Source organism: Dromiciops gliroides, chromosome 4 (genome assembly GCF_019393635.1).
Source record: "Dromiciops gliroides isolate mDroGli1 chromosome 4, mDroGli1.pri, whole genome shotgun sequence".
In the NCBI taxonomy this organism is placed as follows: Eukaryota; Metazoa; Chordata; class Mammalia; order Microbiotheria; family Microbiotheriidae; genus Dromiciops; species Dromiciops gliroides.
Window position 1 is genome coordinate 61,048,974 of NC_057864.1, and position 25,794 is coordinate 61,074,767.

Below are 25,794 nucleotides of genomic sequence, written 5' to 3' on the forward strand. Positions count from 1 at the left end.
AAAGTTTAAGAAGCCCTAGTGTGGTCTAACCCCCTCATTTTTACAATTGAAGAAAATAAAGTGTTGGCGTCTTGCAATCTATGCTGTTGACATTCCACTTTTCTCCACCTAACACAGCATGCTCCAGACCCCAGGATTTCTAAAGAATACACCCCTCCTCCCTGAGATCAGAGTGAATTCACTCACCTTTGGGACTCAATCCTAAAGCGAGTTAATGAATGAGCCTGAACCTCTTTATCACGCTCTCATTCCATCTGTCTGGCACCCCCCACACACCAAGTCTTCCACCTCCTCCTATCATCTCTGGATCTGAGAACAGTAATGGAATCAATACGACCAATGCTTCTAGAAAGAATTGCTTCTGTATGACAAGAGCCATCCAGTCAGACATAAACTCCCTGCCCTGGCTAATGTCCTTCTATATGCACTCCCTCCCTTGTTGAAATGTAAGCTCCCTGAGAGAAGGAACTATCTTGTATTTGTGTCCTCAGTATAGAGGCACAGTTCCTGGAATGTGGGAGGTACATAATAAATGTTTTTGGTTCTTTTTTTAAAATCCATTCAGGTGACTTCTCCAAGGTCATACAAGTGTACTAGGAAACTGTATACACATACATGCCTGTATACACAATGTGCCTCTGATGTTACGCCCCATCCTGCTTCCAGGAGAGCCACAATGACACAATGGAAGTGTCTTTTTGGAGCACGTGGTGGTGAACCACTGGTTAGGAGGAACCTTTTTGATTGGCTTCATAGACACAGCTGGGGGTTCCTTCACAAGGTCCCACTCATTTGCTTTGGGGCTGCTCTCATGATGGATCTCTGCTCGTGCTTTGGCTCCTCTGAAGGCATCCAAAGAAAGACAATGCTGGAAGGGAGAAGTTCTGGGCCGTTTTCCCTTGGAGGCTGACAAGTGGACCTGTCAAAACCAGCCTTGGCAGATTGCCTCTGCATTTGTTCCTTCACTTTAGGTGAAGGAGGCTCCAATCTTGTGGGTTCTGAAAGGTCAAGAGAGCAAACTTCCAGGAATCTATGAGCCTGTTAGTCCAGGAGTTGGAGTCTATGTTGGGGTTTGCAACCAGGTCAGCATCAATGCCCCGAATGACTCTCTAGATCCAATCTGGAACATGTGAGACCAGCGCTGCATAGAAACTGCATTAAGAGGCACAGACCTGCCTCATTCCTATCATTCCATATGCCTCTACTGCCTATAAATGTCATCTTTCAATAAATGTATCATTAGGATACATAAATTCTCTATCAATGGTCTCTTTCTTTCTTACCAAGGTGCTGCAATTGGTTTATCACAAAATCACTAACTGAGAAAACAAATACCATTAACACAGCAAACAGTATGGATACAAGAAACTGATCAATCGTTCTTTTCAATTATTCCCTATGGCCCTCCAAAATAACCCTAATTCATTCAGCAAAAAGAATGGAACACTAAATTAAGTGGAATGCCGCTAGGACCTTTGCTGGGCCTTATACTAGTTAACATTTTTATCAATGACTTGAATAAAGACAGAAACAGCAAGCCTGTCACATTTGCGGATGACGCGAGGCAATGAGAAACAGACAGAATACTAAAAGGCATAATCAGGATAAAAAAATGACAATAGACTAAAACAATGAACGAAATGTATTAAATAGAATGGGGATAAACGTAAGTCTTACATAGGAGCTCAAAACAAATCAACTTGACAACTAGAGGATGGGGGAAGTTGTGGCTAGAAAGTAATGTAACTGGACCATATCTGAGGGACTGGCCAGCTTCTAGCTCGACGGGATTCAACAATACAAAAGACAAAAAAATTAATGAGAAACTGGGCTATGTTAATAGTTACATACTATCCAGTACCAGGGAGGTGATCACCCTAATGTATCCTTGGGAGTTGGGCTACTTGCTCAAAAAATTCCAGTGGTTCATTGTCATCCCAAGGACAAAATCCACCTTTCTCTGTGCTGAAGGCCTTTTCCAATCTGGCTCCTGCTGACTTTTCACAGCTTATCATCCATTATCCTAGCCAAACTGGCCCTACTGTTTCTTGCTGTTCCTTGGACCCAGCATCCCACTTTCCATCCTTTCCTCAGGCTGGAGGGCAGGTCCACCTTCTTCACCCCTACCTCTTAGAGTGCTTGCCACTTGCCAGGCTCAGGTCAAGGACCACATTCAACATAGGCCTTTGTGGATCCTTCTGGCTACCACTGCTCCCTCCTCAGCAATAATAAAATATGTACAAAGGAAATGAAAAGTATTTATTATAAGTGCATGTGTTGGGGGCAGCTAGGTGGCACAGTGGACAAAGCACTGGCCCTGGATTCAAAAGGGAGGGCCTGAGTACAAATCCAGCCTCAGACACTTGACACTTCACTAGCTGTGTGACCTTAGGCAAGTCACTTCACCCTCATTGCCCAGCCCAATATATAAATATGTGTGTGTGTGTGTGTGTGTGTGTGCGCGCGTGTGTGTTCTTCTGCCACACACACAAGATGGCAGGAGCTGTCTCATCTTGGGGTCTGTATCCTCAACATCTTACCCAATGCTTGGTTTTATAGAAGGTGTTTAATGCTGGTTTGTTGAAAGAATTAGTATTATATTTAGTTCTGGGAGTCACATTTTATGAAAGATGTTGACAAACTGGAGAGTCTAGAATCTCAAGGTTCTTAACCTGGGGTCCATGAACTTTAAAAAAATTTTTTTTGATAACTACATATCAATATAATTAGTTTCCTTTGTAATTTTATGTATTTAATTTTGTCTTGTATTTTATATATTTCATTAGGCAGCTAGGTGGCTCAGTAGATAGAGTGCTGGGCCTAGAGTTGGGAAAACTCATCTTCCTGAGTTCAAATCTAGCCTCGGACATTTACTATCTGTGTCCCTGGGCAAATCATTTAACCTTGTTTGCCTCAGTTTCCTCTTCTGTAAAATGAGCTGGAAAAGGAAATGGCAAATCTCTCCAGAGTCTCTGCCAAGAAAAACCCAAATGGCATCATGAAGTGATAAAACTGAAAATGAGTGAACTACCTCCCCCAAAGATAGTTGTGAGGATCAAATGAGAGAATATTTGTAAAGCCCTTAAAGTGGTCTTGACTCAAAGTAAGTGCTACATATGCTTATTTCTTTGCTCTACCATTTATTTTATGCATTTAAAAGCATTATTCTGAAGAGTCCATGGACTTCACCAGACTGTCCAAGGGATCTACAACAGGAAAAGCTAAGAACCGCTGAGGAAGGTCACAAAGATAGACAAGGGCCTCAAGTTCAAGGTGTCAGCCCATCAGTTCAAGGAATCAAGGAAGTTTTGCCTTGAGAGAAGCCAACTCAGAGGGACATGACAGTTGTGTTCATGTATCTGAAAGGTGGTCTGGTCTATATCCAAAGTTAAAGCGATAATTAGACTTGGTCCGCTTGTGGCCAGAAGACATAACCAACTCAAAACAATTGGAGAAGTCACTAGAGACAGATTTAGGCTTGACCTACAGAAGAACTTGGAAACAATCAGTTTTACCCCAAAGTAGAAGCGGGGGGTGGGGGGGAGCAAGTAGGAAGGAAAGAGGGGAAGTTCACAAAAGTGGGCAAGCCACCTTCTTGTCAGGTGGGCTGGAGAAAAGGTTATTTTTGGGGTATAGGTGACACTAGAAGGCTGCTAAGTTTCTCTCTGGGTCTGAATGAAATGCTGAGTCTATACAAGTGCTCAACACATCCACTTTCCATTATCTTGTTTCCATTCTGTGGCATCATGAGAAAAAAAATGGGCTATAGCCCCAAAACCTGTCACCTTTAACACATAAATGATGTGAGGAAGCTATGATAGTTTTAGCTTTAGTAAGTGAAATTGATTTGAGGAGTTATATAAACACAAGTATTTTAAAAGGTTATTTAGTTTGATTAATAGCTAGGTGATGGGTAGTCATCTAAACCTAGCAACCTGATACAAAGGATCAAGGCCACCCCATTTACTGACTCAAAACATTCAGCAGCTGTTGGTTTTTTGAACACTTAATAAAAGATTTACTTTGCCGTAACATACCAAGGATATGCAATAAGGATCCAATGACATTTTAACCTCTTTCTTCTCCCTTATCTCTTTTTTATATTCATTTTCAAAAATTTAACCATAAAAGTATTTTATTACTTTCCAGTTATATGTAAAGATAGTTTTCAACATTTTTTTGTAAGATTTTGAGTTCCAAATTTCAACCTCCTTTTCTTCCCTCCCCCCTTCACAAGACTGCAAGCAATCTAATATAGGTTACATATGTACAATCACATTAAATGTATCTCTGCATTAATCGTGTTGTGAAAGAGGAATCAGAATGAAAGGGAAAAACTTCAAAAAAGAAAAAAAAACAGAAAAGTAGAAACAACATGGTTCATTCTGCATTTAAATTACACAGTTCTTTTTTTCTGAATGTGAAGAACACGAGTCCTTTGGAATTGTCTTAGATCACTGTATTGCTGAGAAGGGCTAAGTCTATCACACTCAATCATCACACAATGTTGCTGTTTCTGTATACAATGTTCTCCTGATTCTGCTCACATCACTCAGCATCAGTCCACTTAAGTCTTTCCACGTTTTTCTGAAATCTGCCTGCTCACCATTTATTATATCACAATAGTATTCCATTACATTCATATACCACAACTTGTTCAGCCATTCCCCAATTGATGGGCATCCCCTCAATTTCCAATTCTTTGCCACCACAGAGAGAGCTGCTATAAATATTTTTGTATATGTGGGTCCTTTTCCCTTGTTTATGATCTCATTGGGATCATAAACCTAATAGAAGTATTACTGGGTCAAAGGGTATGCACAACCCCACAGCCCTTTGGGCATGGCTCCAAATTGCTCTCCAGAATGGTTGGATCAGTTCAAAACTCCACCATTAGTGTTCCAATTTTTTCACAGCTTTTCCAACATTTATTTTCCTTTTGTGTCATATTAGCCAATCTGATAGGTGTGAGGCGGTACTTCAAAGTTGTTTTAATTTGCATTTTTCTAATCAATAGTGATTTAGAGCATTTTTTCATATGGAAATAGATAGCTCTGATTTCTTCATCTGAAAAGTGCCTGTTCATATCCTTTGACCATTTCTCAACTGGGGAATGACTTGCATTCTTATACATTTGATTTAGTTCCCTATATATTTTAGAAATGAGGACAGTTAATGTTTTGAACCACAGTGTCACCATCACAAATGGGCAAGACAAGAAGATAGAATTCATCAACATCATTCTCTTAATTGCAAGAAAAGTTCCTGATTCAGCAAGAACAAAGTATTCCTTTTATCACTGAGTGGTTAGAGAAGTTGGGGGTTTTCTAAAAATCACTGATCCTGACATATATGATTCTGTAAAATAGTGAATAAATTTAGAAAATTGTACAATGAATAAATGCTACCCTCACTGTTTAATTGGAATTTTGTTAGCTTATTTTATAAGGAATCTTTGAGAGATGAATGACAAAACAAATTTTAAATAAGGAAAAGGCCACTAAATGACCTATCATAAATAGGTGGACAAGGAAGGAAAAGAATTCTAAGAGATACCAGAAAGGTACAGATTTTTTTTAAAAAAAGGAGAAAATGGGTAAAAATAAAATAAAACTTTAAAGTGCCAAAAATGATACTAAATATTTTGTGAAATATATTTTGGAGATACCTGATTGGGTTATAAAAGATTTCACATCATCACCCTTTCTCTTGTTCCACACACATCTACAAGGGATTGATCTTGATCTTGTGATTCAAAATGTAAACAGGAATAAGCAATAACATTAGGAAAAGTGTTAAGACCGCTTTGAAAAACGTATTTTTTTTCCCTCTCAAGTTCTGCACCAAGGCTGTGCTTTAACAGCTAGTTTCAGACTGGAGGATATTTTTTTTTTTTTTGGTCCCTGCACTGTATATTTCAATAGCATGAGAATGAGAACAAGGAGTGTTTTGTGAAGCAGGGCCTTCTCTCCTAATTTCATTCGATTCATTTCTGGGCTTTATATCTATCCAGTTTTACGGGGGGGGGGGGGGGGGGGGGGGGGGCCGGAGATGTGTGCTTCACAATTCTCTATGATACCACGCTGCAACATCAGCATAAACTCATGTTTGACAAGAGCAGCACAAAACTGAAACATTTAAGCTTAGCTGGCAAAAAGGGATAAAGGGATAGGACGAAATGGAACAATTACAATTTCCCAGAGTCAGTCACCCCCTGCCAGCTGAAAGGGAAGCTGGCACCCACAACTCGAATCACAAAATCTCAGTATTCAGGGCCTCAGAAGCCATCTCGGCCAAAGAAATACCCCCAACAAGATACCTGAGAAATCACTGTCTCGTCCTTGTAAGAGCTCTGGCCAGGGGGGACCAACCACCTTCCCAGCCAGTCTACTGCACCTTGGGAAAGCTTTTATTTGTCTCCTTGAAGCTTCTCCTCACTGCTCCGAGCCCTGCTCTGGAGGGAAAGGAGTCTAATCCCTCTCCCAGCCCTTAGCCTTTGAGATACCAGAAGACAGCCATCTCAGTCTTCTCTGCTTCCGGCTAAACGGTCCCAGTTTCTACAGAGACTTGGGTAGAGAGCGGTCTCCAAGTCATCCCCAGCCCCTTGATCACACTGACTGACCTCCCTGGGAAGCCCTCCAGGTTATCTGCATTCTCTCTGAAAAGCTGTTGAATAAGCATTACTTTGGTTCTAAGAGTTCAGTAAGGGCTGTCCCAAAGGGATGGCCCAGCTGGACAATAAAATTGAGACTGAACACATCCAGAATTCCAGTCACTAACTTAGCTTAGAACTTCCAATTCGCACTGTAGGTTGTTTTCCTTTCCTTGTAAAGAGTGGATCATAATGCTCACTTTTCTTCCCTGGGAGCTCACTGGAAAACCTAATTTAAATGGCCATGTGTGCATAGTACTTTGAGATTTATAAAGTGATTTTCTTACAATAACCCGGCAAGGTGTGTGGTGTAATTGTCACTATGCACATTTTAGAGATAACAAAACTGAGTTTCAAAAGAAACTGAGTGAGTTGCCCAAGGTGATAACAAATGCTAAATAGCCGGCAGAGCCAGACTTTGAAACCTAGTTGCCTGGATTTTAAGACAAGGGCTCCTTATGTTATACTATACTGCCCCCTACAGATGAGAATAGTGAAGCTTAGGGAACATAAGTGATTTACGCTAGTTCAATCACAAAAATACTGAATTATCTTAAATTGCCTCCCATCTCTGTGAGTCCAGAAACAGAGAAAATTTAGTCTCAGAGAGAACTGGAGACAAGAAGAATGAGGACAGAGAAAATACAGAATGGGTCCAATGACTTCTCAGTGCGCTCCTGTAGCCAAATCTCAAAGGACCATCACCTTCAACCCCCTTAGCACCAATGCATCTTAGCCAGCCCCAGGGGGCTGAGGTGGCAAGGACTGGAAAAGAAGGCAAAATTGCATGTGACCTAAAGACAGAAAAGAACTGATAGCAAGAAGTGCATTTATAGCAAGGACACCACCGCAAAATCATTACAGAAACATAAAGACAGACAAAAGCCAAATGAGGAAGGAGAAATGAACATTCAAAGAAAAACAAATCCTCTCACAACAAAAGAAACTGAGTAAAAAAATCCCTTGACAGAGATGAAGTATTATAGTAAACTCTGCAAGACCTTGTGAAATGACAATGGAGTCACTCTAAGAGACTCTAGAGTAGCCAAAAGGACAACCAAAGAATTAAGCGAAAATATAAAAGAAATAAGGACAGAAATCAGAACTCTTAAGGAAGAAGTATGAAAGCCCAGTCAGACACAGACAGGGACGGAGAGATGAAGAGACTGAGAAACACAGAGAGACAGAGAGAGGCAGAGACAGAAATAATGAGAGAAGAGACACACAGAGAAAAAACGTTAGAACTGGAAAGCAAAAACGAAGAGGTATAAGGGAAATAAAATCAAAAGCCAAGATCTGAAAAACATGAAAGATATGCAAATTAAAAATCCTAAACTTGAAGGTAAGTTGTAAAGAGATAATCAAAGAATGTCTTCCAGAGAAGAAAATTTTGTTATGTGGATGTATAGATGTGTATACATATATACACATATACATATGCATGTATACATACACATATATATGAAAATATGAATAGCATACCTTCAAAATATAGGAAAATTGCCTAAGAATACCAGAGTCAAAGAGCAAAATATAGATTTAGGAGGAATGAGGCCAAGGGAGAGATCAAAGTCAGGATTTGGAAAGACTGAATCAATAAGCTATTTATAGATACACATATATGCATATATCTACATATCTAGATATATGTATATGTATAAATGTGATGTAAATATATATGGATTATATGAGGCAGATGGTTATGGAGATATGCATGTGTGTGTGTGTGTGTGTGTGTGTGTGTGTGTGTGTGTGTGTATATATATATATATATACACAGATGTGTATTTGCTACAAATTAAATAGTTGTAAAGCCTACATAATGACATGCTGACAGGTAGAATTCTTAAGTTCCCTGCCTGCCCAAGAGGACCCACCCACACCAAAAAAAAAAAAAAACCATAAACCATGTCATGTCAAAGAGCTCTGCCTGCTTCTCAATACTAGTTTCTAGACGCTTCATCAAATATTGGGGCTCTGTGCATTTAACCTATCCCCCTTCCTGTTTTCTGTAATTAAGGTACTATAACACAGACACTTTCAATCATTAATGCCTAGTCAGTCCCTTGGGCCCAAAGTCTGGGCAGAAAGAATAATGTCTAAGGCATTCCACTCCTTGGTCTCCCTAAGCACTTTCCAAATATTACCACATTTCAAGTTCATAACAACCTTACAAGATAGGTGCCATTGTTATCCCTATCCCTATTATTTATCTCACAATTGAGGAAACTGAGTCAAACAGGGGTTAAGTGACTTGCTCAAGATCACTCGGTACAAGGACAATTAATAAATTTTGCAATATTTACTAGCCCACCACTTCTACAGGAGGGAAAGGACAATTCCAATTCCTAAAAAGAAACCACAGAAATAAGATTCCTGGCATCACAGCTACTCTATGAACTCTAATGTCCACAATAATCTTGTGTCTAGGGCAGAATTTGAACTCAGATCTTCCTGACCCAGGTCTAGTGCTCTGTCCACTAATCTACCTAATGAGGCATGCTCATTCCCCAAGGAGCCCACGTGCTCTATGGGGTCACCCTTGTTATATCTTGTTACATACGTAAATGGAATCTCATTGTTTTCTTTCTATGATTGTTCATTTTAACAGCTGGTGTTTGCCTTGGAACATTCTGTGAAATATAAATGCCGGATCTCATGAAAGAGAGGTCCAGCAGATAAGGAAGATAAGGAAGAATAGGAGCTAGGAGCTTTTAGAAAGACTCCATGGAGCTTTAATGAGTAAAAAAGATGGATTTTTTTTTTCACGGTCATCATATGTTATGTTACAACAGTAAACTTGATGGCACTGATATTTTGTGTAAAGATGATCGTACCTTGCCTTAATTGCAAGCCATAAAATTTACTACACGAGTTGGAAGTTCTGGGAACTATGCATTTGATCTATTTACTTTGATCCAAGGTAAGTGAGTTGATGCTAAAGAATCAGAAACCCATCATTTTATTGAGTAGCATTAGTTAGCAAGCCAGAGTGCATGAAAGAAGCTCTAGGTGGTTACACATTGCTGGGGATAGTGGGATGGCAACCTTGTAAAGACAAGGGACAAACATGCCCTTGAATAATGTAAAGTTCTGAAGTAGCTGTTCCAAAATTTCTGACCATTCCCTGGGATTGAAGAGAACTGAGAAAAATCTGTTTCAATCAGCCTTGTGAGAGACTAAATGAAGTTTAATGTGTCACAGCAAAGCCCTTCTTCCCACTCTTAGAAAATCCCTCTTGTGATCAGTTTCAGGGTCTTAAAACATCCCTTTAACCCACAATGATGGGGATAGAAGAACCAAGCGTTCCTTTGTAAGAATCAATCCTCTTCCTAATTGTTTTATGCATCAAAGATTAAGTGATCTCTTATGTTAAAGATGCTGATGTGGTGTTGAGAGGTCATTAAGCAAAAACTACAGTGGATCCTTAGTCCATGAACCAAATCTGAAGACACCCAGGCCTTATACAGAAATTCTAGGGATGTCTTTTTAATCCATTCAAAAAGAATTTCATATATACATATATGTTGTGATGTTGTTATTGCTTCATCCTTCATTTATAGGCGTACATTCACATATTCATACACATAAAACACTCTGCAAACCTCAAAGCACTATGTAAACACTACTACTGGTAGTGGTTGTGGTGGTTGTAATGGTGATGGTGGTGGTGGTAGTAGTAGTAGTAGCAATAGTAGTAGTAGCAGTAGCAGTAGCAGTAGCAGTAGAAGAGCAGAGAGATGACCCTGGCCATTCCACAGACACAAAACCTCTCATTTCTCAAGAAATACTCAATGAAAGGTCCTTACGAAATGTCAACCTCTTTGCTGTACCTACATCTAGAGACTAGTTAGAGAGTCAGAATCAAGCTAAAGCCAGAACTCCTTGGGAAAACTCTTGTTCAAATTAACTGGTAACTATATACTGATAGAGCTTCAATAGATTTTCTTTTGCTTTGGCCTCTGAATTCACTCAAGGAGGTTTCCCCTATGTCTTTAATTCACATTTTATTGTACTTAAAAACACACAAATGCAAACTGTGGAGGCAAAGAAATAGAAGCTCTGCATTTTCTCTGCATGAAAAAGATCATTTGTTCCAGATAACCATTTGCTTCGTCCTCTTTATAAAGCTAACCTTAGAAAAAACAAATAGCTTTGTCCTGTCTGAAAGAATAATTATAGACAGCATTCAAAATAATGATTTTCCCCCCTTAGGCTATTTCTGCTGTGCTCTATCTAGTTTGAGGGGGACTCTTCTGAAAATTCTTCCCCAAAGCTTTTTGTTCCCTAGGGGACAAGGAAGTCCTCCCCTTCCTTAGCTATGTGGCTCAGAGTAAACCTTATCTGACTTGTTATTTCAAATTGTTTTCCTGGGCTGTGTGTTCTTACCCTGACATTTTAACATGTTCAAGTCCAAAAAAACAAATGTTTTTTTTTTTTAAAAAAAGCTCACATGAAAATTTCCTTTAAAATGTATTAGGTTTATATCATTTATAACCATTAAGGCATGGAAATAACCTATGAGCACATACAAAAATTCAAAGTTGATTTTTCTTCTCTCTGCTTTCATCACCTGTACTTATTTATGAGTATGAGAATTATGTGAAGTAATATTTCACAGAAAGTTTTCTTAACATATGAAAGAAAAAATAATTTCCAAAGTGCAACCTCCTCATAAGCTAAATTACTTCTTCTTGGAAAACAAATGCAAACAAACCAGTATGCCTCTAAAATTAAAACTGTTTGTATTAGTCAATTCAACACAACACTTACCTTCACTAATAGCATGAGGTTTAATAATGCAGCAAGTACAGTTAGTAAATCTTGCAGTATTTACTGGCCCGCCACTTCCGCTGGAGGGAAAGAACAATTCCAATTGCTAAAAACAAAAATAAGATTCCTGGTGTCACAGGTGCTCCACTAACTCTAATATCCACAATAATCTTGTGATACAAGAATGAATTTATTCCTTTTTAAATATCCCATTTGCTTTAAGGATTCTAGTAAAAAAGCAATGATATTAAGATGATTAACTGAACAAACTGCAAGTAATAAATGTAGGAGAGTCTATGAACTAATATTAATTAACAAGAATGTGAATTATCCTGGCATGTGAATAAAATATGACTGAGGGTTAACAACTGTTGCCTAATGTGTTTTATAGGTAATATGCTTAAGGACAGGCAGCAGGTCATCATGGACAGGGACCTGGCCTTTGGGACAGCAATGCCCCTTGAGGCACAGAGCCTTGTGTGACCCTGGGCACATCATGTAAAGCCTCAGTTCCCAGACAATTGTCTAAGACTCTAAACTGCACAACACTTGCTAGTTTGCAATGGTAATGTAAGTCTCTTCACTGGGCAACCCCCAAAATTAACCAGCAGGAGCGGGGGGATGGATTTTAGAAAAAAAATCCTAGTCTCCTTAGAGAACATAAGTATGTGAAGGCAGGAATTTCTGTGTGAAATTCTGCCTACAGAATCCATTGGAAAAAAATGGAAGAAAAGAAATTGATCTTCAGAAATCCTTTTACGACAGTTACTCATTTTTATTTTTTTAACTGGGAATAAGGGGTTGACTGAAATAGAGTGACTAAATTAAAATTCTGTAGTCAGATGCTGAAATGTTGGCTACATTATTAGTTCTTTTGCCCAGGACATCAAATAGATCATGCAGTGATCTGGACTGTCTTCTAAGAGGGTTCAAATAACCAAGGGACCATGCCAAGCTCTAATTCTTTGGGTCAGCTGGAGGTGCTTTTACACACTAACACAGGAAAGTAAAAAAGTGGCCCACTCCCAAGAATGATCTACCAAAAATATAAAAATCAACTATCAATATTATTAAATATTATGCTGGCATCATTTTTAGTAACTCCTTTAGATGAAATGAAATGAGAATATCATGTTCACAAGTGAAAACTCCCTCGAACAAACTGATTTGATATTATCCCTGTGCACAGAGAAAGACTATTTGTCTCACTATTTATTTCTCATAACAAATTACAAAGTTCTGCTTTTATACATCATTTGAAAAGATGAGAGAGCACGATAACACTGAAGAGCACTAGACTTGAAATCCAAGAACCTGGGTTCAAATCCCATGCCCCTCACTACTGGTGTGATCTTCTAGGCCTCAGTTTTCTCATCTCTATGTATGGACATGTTATTTCCTATCTCTCTCTCTCTCTCACCCACCCCAGCTGATGAAATCACAGGAAGAGTAAGAAAGAGAAAAAGAAAACAAGGTATTCAATGCAATGCAAAGAAGAGTTTTCACTTTGTTACCTCTTTTTACAAGGTGTAAAGTTTTGCATGATGTAATCAGCAATAATGCTATTGACTAAGTGCAAGTAATATCACTGTATCCTTTAGGGAAGGAAAAAGACACATCCTTCTTTTGAAAAAGAACTGGCAGAGGTAGCTCCAAGTAGCATGGCCCCTGGCACTAGACAATACAGCTAGTTACAGATTCAAGAAATAATTAGCCCTGGCAGACAGGTGTTGGGCTACAGCAGAAAAGGTCAACAAGACCCTATCATGCTGGAGACATGAGCTACCTTGACCACATGTGGAGGTGGAGGGAGCTTCTACACCACCAACACCCTAAAAGCTGATGAAATCACAGGTCTAGAGCCAGCACACAAAAATACTCCCAGGGCAGACATTTAAAAACGCTCTAAAGTTACTAGACACAAAATAGATTTAACTATAAACTAGTATTTACTGATACTGAATGAACTCTCTAAACCACATGCAAGTTCTTCACCCAAGGGCAAGAAAGTACTTATGATTATTGTATTTTATATTTTTTCTGATATTTCACTTCTTACTCTGTGATCTGGCCAAATCCTCCCCACAAACTCCAGGAAATTTACTTCTACCTATCACCTAATTTCCAAAGGAAGAGAAACAGGCCTATGCAAGAGGGTAATAATATTGTCTATGCAGGGTTTTTTCCTATCTAAAATAGTGTCTTATAGTTGCTGCATTCATTGTAACCAAGTCATAGTCAAGTGAAGCTCTATGATGACAATGAAAAACTGGCATTCAACTTCCTCTGCATTACTGTATTGAAATATTTATGCAGCTAGATTGCGCAATGGATAGAGCACCAGCCCTGGAGTCAGGAGGACCTGAATTCAAATCCGACCTTAGACACTTGACATTAACTAGCTATGTCACCCTGAGTAAGTCACTTAACCCTGATTGCCCCGGGGGAGGGAAGGAGGGCAAAACGTTTCTAGAGGACCAATTGGCAAAATTCAATAGTTTCTCTAAATGTGTCAATATTTAATAAAACAGACTTACCTATACAATTTGATTTTTACAAGCATGTTTATTAGGATGTTTTAAAAATAACAAGTTTTTCTTTAACGATGCATAAGCATCAATTATCAATAGCATAGCTGCATTCAAAGATCTTTTTTTGAACATCCTTACCTTGGCAGCAGTAGCAAAAGAATCAGGACCATGAACTACATTTCTTATGCTATCTGTTCCAAACCGTGCTCTGATGGTCCCAGGAAATTCTGTACGAGCCATCCCAGGGTTTGCAGGTCCTATTAATTTCTTCCATTCATTGATAGCATCATCTCCTAGAATCTCCATGGCAATAACAGGACTAATAGTCATGAACTGGATAAGCTCACTGCAAAATAGATTTTTTTAGGAATATATGTTAACCAATGTATGTGTCTTAATATGGGGAATCTACTAGATTGTGAGAGTGCTGCAAAAAAAAATTACCTATACAAAACTTACTATCATTTCACCATGCAATGTCTATTTCTTATATTCATTTACATACATTTTATAATTCAGTATAGTCTAGCCCACCACATATCATGGGTATTGTCAGATCATTTAAATGGCAGAAGCAAAATCACTATAACAGTAATACATCTGTGCAGAAAGTTGTCATCAGATGTCTCCTTTGGTGGAAAAGGCAATAAATTGATTTGACTTTAATGACTCTAATATCTTAAGACATTAATCAATTCAATTCAACAAATGTTCATTCATTTTTTAAACTACTATGGCAAAAGGAACTATGATAGTATTGGGAACAGAAAGATAAAAAAATGACCCAGTTCCTTCTCTCAGGGAGGTTACAAAATAATGAGAGAGCTATCACATATATACAAACAAATGTAAACACACACTATGATACCAACTCCATAAACTATCATTCAGCACTACACTACAACACCTCTACCAGAAGCCAATCTGTTGGCCATGTTGCTGACAGAGCCAGCCTAACAGGGATTTGGGCACCTGTCCATAAAATCCATCAAAGGAACCCCATTCATGGAAGGTTATTCTTAGCTTTCCCCTACGTGTTTCTTCAGAGACTTGAAGTTCTGGGTTTTTTGGCTAAGCATTCAGAACACTTGGTCCACTGAGCAACCCCAACCCTGCATAGCTCAGTGATCCATCCTCAGTTCTGGCAACATGGAACACTGTCTCCTAGGCCTAGCCAGTGGCAGCTATAACCAGATAGCCAAATGGATCGCATTTCCTTTTGAAGATCCAAGTTCTCTTATGGAATCCCCAGTGGCATGGGCAGACTCTAGAAAGCTAATGGTAATTAGGCTATAATCTGAAATCTGGTAAGCCAATGGGTTGGTATCCTAGTATAAAAGTGAGTTTACAGGCTAGTCATTTCCTACAACACCATGCTGCCTCTTCATGATATGATCAGATCTGAGCAAAATAATCAGAAGACTTTTTTTGGTAGTTGAATGGAAGATAATATTGGAGAGGAGAGACATTCTTCATTTGAATTACATGTTAAATATCCAGCATCTATACAGGGAAAAAAACCAAAACAGATGCTACCCACTAAATGGACATAAAAATCTTTTAGGAGTATTGCTCTGTGTAAGAGCTTCTCAAAAAAGACAATGTATATAGTAAGATGAAGAGAAAATATACAAAATACATTTTTCTGGAAGCAAGGAATTCTCAATAGGTACGAAGATTAAACACTCCCTCAAAAAGGCTTGTTTTTCTGGACATGCAGTAAATGCAGTGTGTAATGACTTGCATTTCAAGGATTCTTTTTATCTAACTCAAGGACACAAAAAATGATCTGGGAAAATAGTTTTATGTTGGTGCAACTGCACTCTCTTCAAGTTATTTAAATAAAAAGACAACTCTACAGAAAGGATCCCCTTTATACATAGCCAGCTCCCCATTTTAATACTTACTTATAGAATGGCTTTGATAGGTGGTCGACATAAAAATCTGTTGCTTCTTTCCTGTAACATTATAACAATAATGGTTTATTAATGTGGCATTTTATCATTTTTTGATATTTTGTCAATCGAGTTTAGTCAGCCATTGTCCATTCATTTATCCAATCTGATGCTATGCTACCTTTGAGACTTTTCTCCAAATTCTCCAGGTCAAAAAAACAGTCACAAATCTCTAAGCCTGGGTCATTGCCATGGTAAGAGCTATTACATATTAACTTGATTATGATGATCTGTTTTTATCTCCTAGACATTGTTAACCTAGGTCTTTCTCTTCGATGAAATCATCAAATAAACAAAAGTCTCCCATTTGTCCACCAGTAATAATTTGTTCTTAAGAGCTCAACAAGACACTGAATTGTAAGATGAATTACTTCTGGGGAATGCAAAGTACAACTTGCCAATGCCCATTGTGGAAGCTAAAGATTATATTATGGTCACTTTCTTGTGATGGCTTTATCTGTCTGGTTCTCTTGTGAGTCCTTCTAAAATTGACCAATGAGCATTAATTAAGCATGGACTAGGGGCAGCTAGGTGGGGCAGTGGATAGAGCACCAACCCTGGATTCAGGAGGACCTGAGTTCAAATCCAGCCTCAGACCCTTGACATTTACTAGCTGTGTGACCCTGGGAAAGTCACTTAACCCCAACTGCCTCACCAAAAAAATAAATAAATAAGTATGGACTACGTTCCAGATACTGGGCTCTGGGGACACAAGAACAAAAATTAAATGGTTCTCTGCCCACAAGGAGCTCACACTCTTTGAGAAGAGACAGGCTGGATACAGGTATATACAATGAATGAAAGTGAAATCCTGGGCCGGTGCAGAGGCACAGGCACAGGCACAAGCAGCAGGAGCTAAGGCCTGAAATGGATTCTATGAGGAGGAGGTGATGAGGGACCCTCAAAAAGCACAACTAAGGGCCTTACCCAGCATCATCCAGTTGCTTTTAGAGAATGGAAAGACAATTTAGCATTAAAAGGGCAGGAATGGGAAGAGGATTCCAAAGGTTTAACAAGTCAACTGTACAAGTACAGACTGGGGGAGATGGGATTAGGCAGCACTTTAATGAAAAAGACTTCAGGGTCCTAGGGGACTGCTTGGGTGTAATGGAAAGCTCAATGGATTAGGACTCTGAAGAGCTCAGTAGAAATCTTTGCTCTACTACTTTTGAGGGGTAGGATTGCAGGTGTGGTTCTTCCCTTCTCTAAACCTCTGTTCCTTAACTGCAAAATTAAAATAATGTTTGTTCTATCTACCTCAAATAATTGTTATAAGGAAGTTGTTTCCTAAACCTCAAAGTAATATATAAATGTGAAACATTACCATTACTAAGTACAAATTCAATGAGACAATAATGTAATGTGAATGCTTAAAAAGTTAATGGAATCTTAAACTACATTAAGACAAGATTAATAGTCATGAAATAATAACAATAACAACAATAATACAGCGGGGGCATCTAGGTGGTACAGTGGATAGAGCACCAGCCCTGGATTCAAGAGGACCTGAGTTCAAATCCGGCCTCAGACACTTGACACTTACTAGCTGTTTGACCCTGGGCAAGTCACTTAACCCTGATTGCCCCACCAAAAAAATGCTTTTAAATAAAATTTTTTTTAAAAGTAATACAGCAACTAACATTTCTATAGTGCTTACTCAGTACCAGACAGCAACCCTCTGAGGTAGGTGCCATTATTATCCCCATTTTTCAGATGAGGAAACTGAGGCAAATTGAGGTTAAATGACCTGCCCAGGGCCACACTGCTATTGAGTGTCAGAGGCCAGATTTGAAATCTGTTCTTCCCAGGCCTAGGCCCAGCACTCTCTCCACTGCATAACCCATGATCAGAACACACCTGGGGTGTCAGTTAGCTCTAGGTGCCTCTTTCACATTTTAATGGCAGCACTAACAAATCAGAGCACATCCAGATGAAGGCAACCAAGATCTTGAGCAAATGAGGAACCAGGTCCTTTGAGGAAATGAGGGAAGGAGCTGAGAAGGGAAAAACCCAAGAGAAAATAACAACTGTTTAAGTATTTAAAGGGCCATCTTGGGTAACAGGGACCAAACTTACTATGGACAGGCCAAAAAAAGTAGGACCAAGGGTCAGAAGATACAAGACAAGAACTTTTGGCTCAAAGTAAGATAAAACATGATTAAAATCCAATTAACATTGATTAGAGAAATGCAAATTAAAACAACTCACACATATCAGATTGGCTAATATGACAAAAAAGGAAGATAATAAATGTTGGAGAAGCTGTGGAGAAATTGGAACACTAATGCATTGTTGGTGGAGCTGTGAACTGATCCAACCATTCTGGAGAGCAATTTGGAACTATGCCCAAAGAGCTATGGGACTGTGCATACCTTTTGACCCAGTACCACTACTAGATCTGTATCCCAAAACGATCATAAAAAAGGGAAAAGGACCCACATGTACAAAAATATCTATAGCAGCTCCCTTTGTGGTGGCAAAGAATTGGAATCCAGGGAATGAATGCCCATCAACTGGGGAATGGCTGAACAAGTTGTGGTATATGAATGTAAAAGAAAAATATTGTGCGATAAGAAATGATGAACAGGCAGATTTCAGAAAAACTTGGACTTAAGTGGACTGATGCTGAGTGAAGTGAGCAGAACCAGGAGAACATTGTATACAGTAACAATAACATTGTGTGATGATTAACTATGATAGACTTAGCTTTTCTCAGCAATACAATGATCCAAGACAATTCCAAAGAACTCATGATAGAAAATGTTCTCCACATGCAGAAAAAAGAACTGTGGGGGGGGCAGCTAGGTAGTGCAGTGGATAGAGCACCAGCCCTGGAGTCAGGAGGACCTGAGTTCAAATCCGGCCTCAGACACTTAACACTTACTAGCTGTGTGACACTGGACAAGTCACTTAACCCCAATTGCCTCACTAAAAACAAACAAACAAACAAACAAACAAACAAACAAAAACTGTGGATGCAGATTGAACCATACTGTTTCTACTTTTTTTTTTGGTTTTGTTTTTTTTTTCTTTATTGAGGTTTTTCCCTTGTGTTCTGATTCTTCTTTCACAACATGACTAATGCAGAAATATGTTTAATGTGATTGTACATATATAACCTTTCTTTCTTCAGGAGGGGGGAAGGGGGGAGAGAGGGAGGGAGAAAAATTTGGAACCAAAAATCTTATGAAAACAAACGGTGAAAACTATCTTTACATGTAACTGGAAAATAATAAAATGCTTTTATGATTTCAAAAAAATCTGAGTGGTGAGCAGAGCAGAGCATGGGGCTAGGGGGTTAGCAGAGGTATGAAGCATGATTTATACCTTGATGGCGCTTGCCATCTGAACTGGATAGAACATGGATAGAGGTTCAGTGTCCCAAACTGGAGGAGAGCTCAAGACCAACAGTCTAGCCCATACCACACCATTCCTAGTCAAGGGTCACTCAACATTCACTTCAAGACTTCTAATCAAAAGGACTCCACTGCTCGCAAAGGCAGCCCACTTTCACATAACTCCAATGTTTAGGAAGTTCTGTCATTGTGTGTCCTTAGCTCTAAAACGGTACTAGTGACATCAGGAAGGTGATGTCTTGATGGCAAGTGAATGGGATTTAAGTGAGCAGGGCTATGCAGAGTCACCAGCCTCACTCTCCACTCCAGAGCTTTCTAGGTCCAGTGGCAAGATATAGATCAAGAAGACTGGAGATGGCCCTGGATACAGTGGGAGACCTGGGCCTTTTTAAGCTAAGGTCTTCCCCAGATCTCAGTTTGTCTGAGGCAACACCCATTCAGCAATTAAGGCTATGTAAGAATGAGGCAAAGAATGGGCTCTTTTACCTAATTTTTAAAAAATCAAGGCAGCCCACTTTTAGATACCTGTAGTAATTAGGAAGTTCTTCCTTAAATCAATCCTAAATCCACCTGCTACAGTTTTCACTACCCTTTGCTCTTCTTTCTGGCCTCTGGGGCCAAGCCAAACAAAACAAAAGCAAGTCTTCAGGACTTGAAAATAACTACCGTGTCTCCCTTGTGATTTCTATAAACTAAGAGTATCCAGTTACCTCAACAGTATACAGCGAGCTTAGCCACCTGTGCATTTTTTAAAAAAGTCTCAATCAGGGGGCAGCTAGGTGGCACAGTGGATAAAGCACCGGCCCTGGATTCAGGAGTACTTGAGTTCAAATCTGGCATCAGACACTTGACACTTACTAGCTGTGTGACCCTGGGCAAGTCACTTAACCCCCATTGCCCCGCCCAAAAAAAAAAAAAAAAAAAAAGCCTGAATCTTAAAACCAACAAATTACCTTGAAAGCATCATCATCTTGAGTTTGCTTATTTTAAATCCAGCCTTTTGTATCATATCAATGATCTCTCCTGCATGTGGTACTGCATCCGGTTTAAGTAATGCCAGGGTTCTGTAAAAGAAATGAGGGACAATTCTCAAAACAGAAATCTTGGCTATATTTCTAGATTATTATAATTTGAACATCAAAATTAATTTCATTCAGCAACATTTTTAAAAGTATCATTTAAAAAATTCTTCACAGGCAAAGTTGCCATTTTTACATATAAATGAAAAAATACCTATTAAGGAAATTGTATATGTTTAAATGTATTAAAGTCAAAACTATAAAACATCGGTCCTTGAAGATTCTCCTTACTGCTTAAGATGGATTATATGTTGTAGAACAGAAAGCGTATTAACTGCATCATGAGTGTGACTTGTTTGTTTTAAAGTATACATACTATGCTTGGCACTGCAGCCATACCCTGATAAAACCAGGCTGAGGGTAACTGACAGAACTCAAGTAACTGACTGGCCTCAAACCTGTTGGTTAGTTAGAGGGGTGTTTACCCCCAGCATATGAATACTTCCCGTAGCAGAATGGAAGGATAAGAACAATTTATTCCAATGGTCATGAAGGCATTTGAAGTAGGCGCTGTGGAGTTTGGTCAGACATCAAAGTCGCCAAGGTCACTCACTGTATCCCAGGCCATCCCCAGTCATCTTAAGTTTTGTCTTGCCTCTGGACTTTGATGACTCCGGAAGAGAGAGCGAGGGGATGACTTTATGCAACTCTGCCTCACTTCAATTCACAAGCAAGTCAAAACATCACCCATCATATTATGTGATGTCACTGGTCCTCTTCAAATACAAAGGATGAACAACACTATGTAGCCAATTCACCATGGCTAAGGAAATTTTCATTTTATATTGGGTTGCTAAATGGTTTCATTAATTCTGCATTAACAAATGTAACTGTTTCACAAAGAGACAAATGAGCTTATATTCAACATTTCATTTGTGGGCAGAGAGTAACCTACCAATATTTCATGTTCTTCATCTTAATTAAAAGTTGACACTTTCTCTGAAATCTTAGAAACACAGAACTGAGAGCTAGAACTACATCCAGAAAACAGACAAAAAAAGTGAGGCTCTGAAAGGTGAGATAATTTGTCCAACCACACATCTCTAGTTAGTAGATGACCCAAAACTAGAAATCAGCTGTCTTGATCTTTATGGTAATAGACTTTCCATTCCACCATTTAATTAAAAAGAAAGAAAACTGAGAAGCGGGCTTAATGTTATAAAGCTTCAAAGCAAAATCGTCTTTTGGAAAACTTTATGCTACCTTCAGAAGGGAGCATCCTTGAAGATTGTTTTTCTTCTCTTTAAAAAAATGAAAACCAGGGGCAGCTAGGTGGCACAGTGGATAGAGCACTGACCCTGGAGTCAGGAGGACCTGAGTTCAAATCTGACATCAGACACTTGACACTTACTAGCTGTGTGACCTTGGGCAAGTCACTTAACCCCAATTGCCCTGCCAAAAAAAAAATTAAAAAAAAAAAAGAAAGAAAACCCTCATGGAAACCAAACAATAACACAGAAATAAGTTGATTTTTGTTTTGTTTTGTTGTAAATCTCATTGTGCCTACTGCATGATTCCATGAAAGTTTTATTTCCCAGAAACAACTTGCATAGCTGTTATAAAATATGATTTTGAATAAATAGAAAGGCAAAGAAATATTAAATATACTCATTTAAGCTTTTCAGTACGTTATGGCATGACATGTATGCCTTTAGGAGCTTAAAATATAATGGGGGAGGGGGCAGATAGGTGGTGGAGTGGATAAAGCACTGGCCCTGGATTCAGGAGGACCTCAGTTCAAATCCAGCCTCAGACCCTTGACCCTTACTAGCTGTGTGACCCTGGGCAAGTCACTTAACCCTCACTACCCCACAAAAAAAAAATTTATATATACATATGGTAAAAACAACACTCAAACAGAGGCAGGAAAGCAGGCTCCCCCCTGACCCCCTACCCCTGAACAACACAGCAAGGGTTACCTAGCAAGGATATCTTGTTCCATGAAATTGAAACCAGGCAGAGCAGCAGATGCAGAGTGGAGTCATGTTTTTGCTTTTGGAGAATTTGTGGAAGCTTTTAATAGTTGCCTTTTATTTCTTTTATGGAAAATTTCCTTTCCCTTCAGTATCTTTCACATTCCAGATGGGTTAGTCTCTTATCTATTTCTTTGTTGAGATTCTCTATCATGAGTTTAATTTTTCCTGGTCTGTTTTCTTTTTTTTTTTTTTTAATTCTGAATTGTAATAGGCAATAACTTCCCTACTATCTGTGTGTCCAATTTTCAAATCTGGCTCTTTGAAATTATTATAATAAAGGAAAAGACAAACTTCACCATGACATAGCATTCCTGTAGAAGAGTTTATGGTGAAGAAGATGAAAGAGAAGACCTGCAAGGTTTGCAATTGTTCTACAATAATACTAGAATGGCTCCATCCAACAGAGAGCATGCAAAGATGTCTGCCAACTCAGAAAATCTTTCTCCAACAATTCAGGCACTTACAGTTTATTGATTATCATACCTTTCAATTTCCTTCTATAGTCATCTTTTTTAATTTTAAAAACTAATTTCCTCTATTAGTAAGTAACATTTATTGAATACATAAGGCGCTGAGAACTTGGTTAGGAAACATAAGTGAATCAACCTGGAGAAAATGTTATTGTCAACAACATTATTCCCAAGGTTACTATGTTGAGGCATTGAGGAACCAGAACAAGGAAGAGGATGGAGTTGAGGATTTGGAAAAACCTGAAAATAATCCTTTTGTACAAACATCAAAACATGGTACCCATAAATAACCAGCAAAGGCTATTAAAACTGGCAATGTTCTGAAAGGGAAATACCCTAAATCTGTTGTATTTTTTCATTTTCTTTATAGGCCATGCTAATATAGAAGACAAGAACTTTTCTGTCCAAGCATTAGCTGAGTTTGGCTACCATCAGGAGGGGTCAGGGTGATATAAAGTTGTAACAGAAAGTCACCTCATCACTGTAGCCCTTAGTATTCCCATATGGAAAATGAAATCGGATTAGTTATTTCTAAGGTACCTTTTCAACTCTAAATCCTAAATTCCTCTGAAGTTTTTCCCCTTTCCCTTAAAAGTTTAAAAAAAAAAACAACCACCAACCACCATTGACTAAAATCACTTTTTAAACCTGATTGAAAAGGTAGAATCCAGGGCAGCTAGGTGGTGCAGTAGATAAAACACCAGCCTTGGAATCAGGAGGACCTGAGTTCAAATGTAGCCTCAGACACTTACTAGCTGTGGGACCTTGGAAAAGTCACTTAACCCTCATTACCCTGCTCCCCCCCAAAAAAAAAAAAAAATTAAAGAAAAGGTAGAATCACAGAATATGCTCCATGATTTTCTGAAGAAGTCTACAAGATCACCCTTTGAAGGCATGAATCACTATAATATAATTAAATCACTATAATTAACGTCAGAACTTCATTCCAAGGTTCTCAGGGGGCTTTTGAGGACAACAAAAAATATGTAGTTATGGTCTTACTTTTCTTTCCTATTGCAGAGCTGGCGGGCTGTGTATTGATCTCCATAGTCAATCAGATGCAGCTGTCGGGAAAAGACAGTCACTTTGTTGCCGATAAACAAATCCTGTAGACGCACACTCTCATACGGAGTTCGTTTCAGAAAGATGCGATGATTCTTTACATCATGCTGAGATTAAAGAAGAAGAAACATTTAGTTTGCCAATAGTAAATGTCATAACAGTCTGGCAATTAAATTCTTAATCCTGTTGTTTGTTTTTTTGCTTAAATCATAAAATCCAGTGAGAATGTGTTGCTATTTTTCCCTTCTCAAAGCATACCTCTTAGCTGAAGTGTTCTTTTATTTAATTTTCTAAAAGCATGAAACTTTTCAACACTACTGAAATGATTCTTTCAGGAAATAATTATTTGTGACTAATTCAACCTTTTAATCCTACCAACTGTTTTCTAATGAAATAAAACTCTTTTTGTTATTGTTGGTGTTGTTTAGCATAGGTATAAACTCCCTGACTACACACGCGCGCGCACGCACGCACACACACACACACACACACACACACAGGCACACTCTTTATATTGTTAACTAGTGTTTTAAAAACATGACTTTAAGTGGGGGGGGAAAATGACAGGGGCAATTAGTTCCCTTGGAGCAATGTTATAAATGGAGAATCAGCTAAAGGAAACTTCAAGATTTTGGTTGTAAGGTTGTAATGTTTGTTATGTTAAAAGGATTCGGTTCAGAAGCCACAAAGTAGCTAGATTCTCAATTAGGAAGAGCTGAGTTCAAATCCAGATAGGAACTAGCTGTTGTGACCCTGGACAAGTGGTGGTCCTTTGCTTTTCTTTGTATCCTCCAAGTTTAGCACAGTGCCTGATGGGCCCTTACTAAATGTTTGTTGACTTGCTAACTTGACTTAACCTTTGTCAGTCTCATTTGCCCCATGTATAAATGTAGGGATAAAAATACCTACCCTATAGGGCTGTTGTGAGGAACAAATGAGATATTTTATGTAAAGTACTTTGTTATCTTTTATTATTATAATAAATTGAGGATATTATTGTGGGAATATGATGTTGGGGGCAACATCATATTCTTACACTCTTACTTTCATTAAACTTGACTTCATTTATATGTAAAGCTCAGAGTTTTTATGTGTAGTTTTCATTTTGTAGAAATTTTTGTAGAAATAAAACTTGTTCTATTCTACTATAAACAAAAAAGAGATACATTTACCATTTCAATAGACCCATCCACTGGGTAATATAAAAGGTCATAACGTCGCAGAAGGGAAGCATTCGGGTCATACCATTCTGCCACAAAAACATATCGCTCATCGAGATTCTGAAAAAGATTAATTTAAAATGTTAATATTCATCTTAAAAGTGCCACTGCTTACTACATCATAGAGAACAAAATCAAGTTGAAAATGTTTTCCAAACACAAGTTTAAAAGCCCATTCATCAATCTCGTGGGAGAAGATCTTTCCTTCCTTGGAAAAGAGGACAGGACTAGAACCAGTGGGCAAAAACTATAGAAAGAAAAGAGCTTTTGGCTCAGCAGAAAGAACTAGGTGCTAAGGAGTCGAGGCCCAGAGAAGGAGCTCTGCCACTCCAAAGACAGTCTCAGTCCCGGGGGAGTTTCACAGCCACAGAAGCTCCTGGAACCACCTGAATCCCAGGGCATGTCTTACAGAGCAACCTGAACACCCTCATGCTCGTCCCTGAACCCATCTGGGGGCATCCATGCTCCTTCTGCAGCTAGCAGCAACAGCAGACCAATGACCTTCCTCTCCAGACTACAGCCCCAAAGTAAATATGCAGAATTCCTGGCCATCATCAAAGAGCTAGCGGGAAAGACCACACTCATGTGCGTCAGAGAGGGTCAAATGAAGCATCATTTACTCTCAAGAACCAGATGGAAAGAAGAGCGAGTTCTCAGCCAGTCTCCCATTTCACTTCCAAGGTTCGCCATTTCTTTGGGAAGAATAGAGTATCTATCACT

General features: G+C 38.8%; 1 protein-coding gene across 2 annotated transcripts in view; it reads right to left on the reverse strand.

Annotated features, from left to right (window-relative positions):
• Window positions 1-25,794, reverse strand: part of NME7 (NME/NM23 family member 7) — a 171,315-nt gene that overhangs the window by 105,895 nt on the left and 39,626 nt on the right. For both annotated transcript variants that reach the window (XM_044001429.1, XM_044001428.1), the window contains exons 2-7: window positions 25,027-25,134; window positions 23,795-23,961; window positions 20,221-20,331; window positions 15,864-15,914; window positions 14,095-14,302; window positions 11,426-11,531 (exon numbers count right to left, since the gene is read on the reverse strand). In XM_044001429.1, the coding sequence (XP_043857364.1) occupies window positions 11,426-11,531; window positions 14,095-14,302; window positions 15,864-15,914; window positions 20,221-20,331; window positions 23,795-23,961; window positions 25,027-25,134 (751 nt within the window). The remainder of the gene's footprint in view (window positions 1-11,425; window positions 11,532-14,094; window positions 14,303-15,863; window positions 15,915-20,220; window positions 20,332-23,794; window positions 23,962-25,026; window positions 25,135-25,794) is intronic.